Here is a 6863-nt window from a genome sequence, read left to right as displayed (position 1 = left end):
TGTTATGTCTCGTCTTTAAAAATGAGGTAATGTTTGTTAATCAGGTGCCCATAAATGAATATAGTCGTTCAATTTAATTAATTATCATCATGTGGGATACATGAGGCTGATTAGTTTTACGGAAATTTTCAAGACGCACTTACAAGTGTCATTTTTTTTCGTACAATAATATCCTTTGTTAAATAAAAAAATACAATTCTTTGTTTTTTATCAAAATAAACTCGTGATATGTGTATTTTTAAAAAAATCCGGGTTTTTTTTTATCGAACACAATCAAGCAGATTGTATAATTGTCACACTTAAGTTACATGCATCATATAAAGACAAAGGCACTTTGGATATTATAAACCTTTAATATAAGAACTCGTATGCTTCATTTCTCAGAATCTAGCAAACATGAGCCTGGGGGAAAACAAAGATGAAACATGGTAAGAGTCTTCTCACTATTTCTCATTATAAATTCATGGTTTAGAGTAATTAATTATTTGAGGAACAAATACCCTTTAATTGGAGAAATTGCTTTGAAAATATTTTTGATTTCATCAAGTTTTTAAAATTGTTCAGCCAAAATCTTCGTATTCATCTTAATGCCATGGTAGCTCAGTCGATGGAGCACTAACTCCATGGTCGGAAGGTCCTGTGTTCGCATCACGGCCGCGACTGACGTATATCGATATAAATAGGTCGTAACTGCTCCTTCACCAAGAGCTGGGTACTTTTAGTAGTTTGGAGTAAAACTTGTGGGTCCTTTACATGAGACCTTAAAAAACCGAGACCCCATGTCGCAGTAGGTGCTGGCACGATAAAGATGCTGCTCATAGTGTCGAGTAAAGGATGTCAGCCTTTCTAATTGCATAAAAAAATCTCGAATGGTATATAAAACAGCAAACAATCAATCGTATTCATCTATCGAAGCCTATTTAAAACCTTTCAGAAAATGCATTTGATTAATAGAACGTATTTCAAAAATTTGAAAGTGGATTTATTTTGTTATACATTTCATGAATTTGTTAATATAAGGCATTAAATATAATCTGTTTCATGAATTGATTTCACCCTTTTTTGAACAAAATAAAAACCCTTGAATTTTAAACAGAAAACTTTAAACTTGCTATTAGACGTACCTTATACACATAAAATAATGCATAATAATGTGATATTCTGCCAAAAAAAAGGCATCGCTTCTTTTATCTAACATAATTTTTATTTATTGCACAATTTTTAGCTCATCTCAACGAAGTTGGGGGAGCTTATGTAATACTAGTACCCTCGGCGTCGGTGTCGGAGTCGGCATCCCGGGTTAAGGTTAAGTTTTTTGGAGCAGTTTTCTTTTTAAGTACTTCTGTGTCCTATATTGATTAAACTGCATGGAAGATGTTTCTAGCGTGTTTCATTGTACCAGTGAAAGTTTCAGATGCTGTAATTTCAGCAAAGGAATGACGAGGTTAATGTTTTTGGAGCAGGTTAACATTTTTGGTGCAGTTTTTGGTGTAGGTCTCATTTCCGAGTAACTATAAGCCCTATGTTGACCAAACTTGCATGGATGGTACATCTTAGGATGCACACAACCATGCTTGCTTCGAATGCTGAATCTGTCTTTTATTTTCTGGATTAGTGAAAAGTTAGTTTTTTTATACAGGTTTCATATCCAAGTAACTTTGAGCTCTATGTTGAGCAAACTTGCATGGATGTTACAATTTAGGATGCACACTAATGGAGTTGCTTCAGATGCTGAATTCGACATATATTTTCCAGATAATGGACCTCATAAAAGTTATGGGTGCAGGTCTATTACCAAGAAACAACAAGGCTTATATAAACCAAAGTTGCACAAATGATGCATCAAGGGATGAAAACTCTCAAACTTGCTTCAGATGCTGGATGTTAATTACGTTTTCATGATGAAGAACTAGTTTAAAGTTTTTTTATAGGTCTATTCCAAAGTATTAAATAAAAATTGCATAAATTTTCCATTTTTGGATGTACACTTTCTGTTTGTTAATTGTGTGACTTTGCCTTACTAAAGGACAACATTCGTTGAGGTGAGCTCTGTAATCTCTGATTATCTATGTTTTATATCGTTATGAACCTCATGTTTTTAATATCATATTTTTTTCTGTTCACTGTGTCTCTTTTTTTCCTTCACGACATGGTAAGACATAAAATCAATTTTAGTAAAAGGGAGCCTCGTTTGTTGATCTTTTTTTCACTTGAATGCTTTTGTTGTTGACAAATATAAATGTTAAGATTAATTTGATAAAAAATAATTGAGAACATGGTACATTACACTTAAATCCCAATCAATTCAGAAAGTCAATGTTCCTAGTATATAAAATTGTATATCAATTATTTTAAAAATTAATGAGAATAACGAAAATAATTAAATTGAATGTTTTGGTTTAGTTGTTGAAACCTTGGTAGCTTTATGTCTTCTGTGCCATCATGTTGTCAGCGTTTCTAATAGTCTGTAAGTATTGTTTAAATTTATTTTTTCCCCATTTTTTTATTTATTATCTATTGAGTTATTTCATTAGTTTTGTTATTTTTTGCATATATATATTTATTTTTTCTGGAAAATGAAGTATATATATATTGAGATAACGAACAGTATTCAAGCTCAAAATCCATAAAACAATACAAAACAGGAGCAGGGACAACATTGACCTCCTAAACACGAGGTGTGTTATCAGGTGCCATGGAGGGGTAATATAACTTATATTACAAGTTATATTTATTAGGTATGTAAAAAACAATGAATGAATTTCAAATTTGAACAAAATTTGTTTTTCTCCAGACAATGTATTGAAAGAGCCACGGATATTTACAAGAAAATTACTAACACCACAACATGTTTATCCAGTTATGAAAGTAAGTAGACATTTCACAGCTTTTATCACTGGTATTTAGTATTACAGAGTTCAATTGTATGATGAAATATTTATATATTTAAAAAAAAATTATCACACCAGATAACAAATAGAAATGTTTAAAACCGGTGCCCTTACATCTTTTAGAAAACGTTTCTTTGAGAAACATCACAGAATGTTCCGAAGACTGTGTTGTAAAAGAAACATCGAGGGAGGATAACTATATGAGAATACACATCAAATACGACACTGATATTATTTTAAAGCTAGAAAGCAAGAAGAATTATAACTGTGGATACAGTTCTAAAAACATGTATATCGAATGCACCATAAATAAAAGAAAACAAGGTAAATCTATTGAATCCATTATTTACTTTGATGTCTAATGACAAAATTTGTTTATGCATGTACAAAGTTTCCTTTTTCTGGTTTTGTTGGTTTTGCACATGTTTGTTTGTCTATTTAACTGTCTAGATTATATTTTTTCTATTTCTTATTTTTTTCAGAAAGGTTAGAAACATGTATAACTGGTCAATGTATCAACAGTCTGAACGGAAGAACCATTCATTCAAAGCAAGTAAATGGTGAGTTGAAAAAAAACATGTTTTTTTTATTTTAGCTCCAAGTATGCCTCAATCATGTAGCTATATAAAATTAAAATATATAAATTATACATATTTTATTTCCATTTTAATACATGTATCTATAAAATCTTATATATTTATATATAATTTTCTAGAAACAGATAATGTTACTCTAGCTCCTCAAGATGCGAATCCCTTATCAGACCCACTCATCTTTTCTGCTGCAATTGCAGGATCTATTATTCTCAGTGCCGTTATTACAGGAACTGGGTGCTTACTGTTCATGAAATAAAAAAAAGACATGTACCTCTATATAATGTTTTCCAATACAATGCATTCTAAGATGATCATAGGTCCATCAACCATCTTTGATTTAAATTCAATCAAAGTCCAGTATGAAGTATTGAGCATGAGGCTTATATGGTATCTTGGGAGAGTATTTCTACAAAGGTTAATTGAAATGCAATGCTCTTTTGAGATACATTTAAATATGAAAGGACAGTTCTTTTTTATTATTTTTTTCAGCTATACTAGTCAAAGTGTCTTAGCAACATTCCTGACATTTTCTTTCATAGAAATACTGTATTTTCAATACATTATCTTGGTTGTTTTTTTTTACAAACATGTTTTTTTTAGTTTTCTAAAAATACAATTTTTTGAAATCTTATACAACTTTTTAAAATCGCTTTGTCTTGAATTGTAAATCAACATAAGAGTTAAATGTTAATACTTCAAGTCATTAAGAATGCGGATACAGTTACTTCAATATAATACAATCTATATTTTTATACACAATGGAAGTCATGTTATCAACAATGGCATCTATCCAATTTTCTATTTTCTTTCGTATATAAGCAAACCATTTGGGGAATATAACTTATAAAGAAATAAGTTGACAAAAGTTGGACTCTGACTTTTGATTTTCAGAGATACAGTAAGAACTATAAATATTTAATATTTGATAATATCATACTTTCATGAATTACTTGAATCTGATTCGTCGAGAAACATTTGTTGAAAAACACTATTACCCGCTGAATAATGAAGCCACGACCTCCTGTGTAGCAACAGTCAACATTGCTTGACAACGGGTGATATTCCAAACAATAGTGACTGCGCAGAATTTATGCGCGCACGGTTCACTGTTATATGTATTTGTATAAAACATCAGTATAATATAATAAATATTGCATGTAGTTGAGTGTAACAAGAAAATCACTGTCAACCTCGGCTGCGCCTCGGTTGACAATGGTTTTCTTGGGGTGAACATTTTCAATGTTACACACAACTACATGCAATATTTATATACTAGTTTTTCAATATTGTACATACGTTGTATTTATAAAAGATTTCATTCAGTGTCACTTTTCTAATACGTGACCATTGTCGCTTCTAATAAGTTTTGAGTATAATAAATTGAAAATCAAGTGGATTGGAATTTTCAGGAAAAAAAATCATCAAAAGTCGAAATTAGATTTGTATTTTTAGCATGAATTGTTATTTATGTCTTTAAAACCTCCGAAACTCAGTGGCAGCAATTGTTTAACCACAAACCATGGCTAGAAGGCAGCATTAACCAAAACAGTGTTCATAAAATGAAAATTGAGAAATAATTTTTATCTTAAAATCACACCTCCCTCCCATATCAACAATGTTTATTATGGGAGTCTTGAACTTTTTGTTTTGATACTTTTATTTGTCTGGTTTGTTTTCCCTTGCCATTTTTATTATTATGGTTCTCATTAAAGTATTTTTTTATAAGTCTATTCAAATCCATTGTCATGAGTCTTTCGATGAAGTATGGCTGATTTGAACGATTTGATTTGGCTTAATCTAACCGGTACCATTTATTTTGTGTGCGGTTTGCTAGGTTTTGTCTGATGTTATCGATTTTACTTGTGCTGTGTTTCAAGTGTTTGATACATGTATGTCTGATTTTTATTATGGTATTTTTGAATTTGTAATATATTTACATGAATGTATGATGATAATAAACTTTATTGTGCTAATTTTCGAGTTTATGATTCAGTACATATCTGATTTCAATGATTTTCATCGTGCTATATTCTGGGGTTTCTTATTTTGATCATTTTGAATGTAATTATGTTTTGAAAACTGATTTTAATGACATGTACATGTATTGTTATTATTAAAAGATCAAAACATATATATATGTCTTGTTTTAAACGCACAAGTTGCTCTACCTGTGATGTATTCAATGATTAAAATGTGTTTTCAATAATAATTTCTAATGGATATTTTTATGTTATTATAGGCAAAAATAAATTCATCTCTTACCTTCGCTTTTCAGGGACGATTTGACCTACATGTACATGTACGTTTCATATTGTTGTTCCATATTGTTCCTTCGTATACCTGGTATGTAGTGTACAAGCAAATAAAATGTTTATCGTCATTTTGCTAAAAAATGTACATTTTTTATTCTAGCTTACATGTATATACTCCTATGTTAATATGTTGAAAATCAAAAGGACCAATAGCATTCTGAAGAAAAGAGTGGAAAAAATAAATCATATTGTATTATCAATACCAATCAAAACAAATAGATTCTTTTTGGGAGACGATTAATACAATGGATGTATGTGGATCTAAATGGTTGAATCAACAAAATATTAACCCCCTCTCTTCCCGTCATTGCGGGATATTAATTTTCTGTCTGTCTCGCTTTCGTTTCCACGTTAAACTTTGTTTTATATAAATTATTCGTAGTATCGGGAAACATAGCATTTTAGAAAATTAAAAAAAATTATTAGATAAAAATTAAAACGTATTTTCTACATTAAAAAAAACTTTTCAGAGCACACTTTTATTGATAATGGATTGATGTTCAACCAAATAAGTGAATAAGTGGAATAAGTGAGTATAAATAGGTGAATATAAGAGTGAATATTTCGATTTTAATTAAAGTTGAGTTATTTTGCTTTACCAGTTTATAAAATCAGTTTACGTGTATGAATACAATCTGTCTTTTTTTTCTACTTGAAAATCTTACTCTAGCCAAGATACAAAAAATTAGTACATGTACTTGAAGAATGCGGTTTTTTTAAGAAAGACGGAAGAACGTGTACTTTCTTTTCTAAATTGTAATATTGTTGACGAAAGTGCTCTTAAACCTAGAGTATTTTACTTCAGGGATTATAATTATTATGTTATTTCAAGCTTTCATTGACTTGCTATCATAGCAGTACATAAAGTCTCTCTATATTGGATTAATACTTAAACCCTTACTAGTAATTGTCTAGCACACTATACATACAGCTGTTTGTCTGGCAAACAATATCTTTCTAATCATACCCCTTCACTGAGGAGTTAGAAAAGTGATTCGGTATATTTTCCCCCTATTTCAAGTCATTCAAGAGAATGATATACTGGTATTTTATATATTATATTA

The 6863-nt window shown here is 30.2% G+C and overlaps 1 protein-coding gene across 6 annotated transcripts; it reads left to right on the top strand.

Moving 5' to 3' along the window:
* The first annotated feature begins 350 nt into the window (after positions 1 to 350).
* Positions 351 to 6067, top strand: LOC134229171 (uncharacterized). Of its 6 annotated transcripts, none has more exons than XM_062710875.1 (6): positions 351 to 428; positions 2404 to 2467; positions 2795 to 2868; positions 3015 to 3215; positions 3374 to 3451; positions 3977 to 6067. In XM_062710875.1, the coding sequence occupies exons 1-6, from the start codon at positions 419 to 421 to the stop codon at positions 3997 to 3999; spliced, it is 450 nt and encodes a 149-aa protein (XP_062566859.1). In that variant the 5' UTR covers positions 351 to 418; the 3' UTR covers positions 4000 to 6067. The 6 variants fall into 6 exon arrangements, 2 of the variants coding, with proteins under 2 accessions (XP_062566859.1, XP_062566858.1); XM_062710874.1 differs by having other exon boundaries at positions 3607 to 6066; XR_009984142.1 differs by lacking the exon at positions 351 to 428 and adding an exon at positions 449 to 473 and having other exon boundaries at positions 3607 to 6067.
* Positions 6068 to 6863: the final 796 nt, after the last annotated feature.

The sequence above is a fragment of the Saccostrea cucullata genome, unplaced genomic scaffold (assembly GCF_032062105.1).
Source record: "Saccostrea cucullata isolate Sc308-1 unplaced genomic scaffold, CSIRO_AGI_Scuc_v1 ctg6927, whole genome shotgun sequence".
In the NCBI taxonomy this organism is placed as follows: domain Eukaryota; kingdom Metazoa; phylum Mollusca; class Bivalvia; order Ostreida; family Ostreidae; genus Saccostrea; species Saccostrea cuccullata.
Note: the sequence above shows the minus strand (reverse complement) of the source record. Positions and strands in the feature narration are given on the sequence as shown.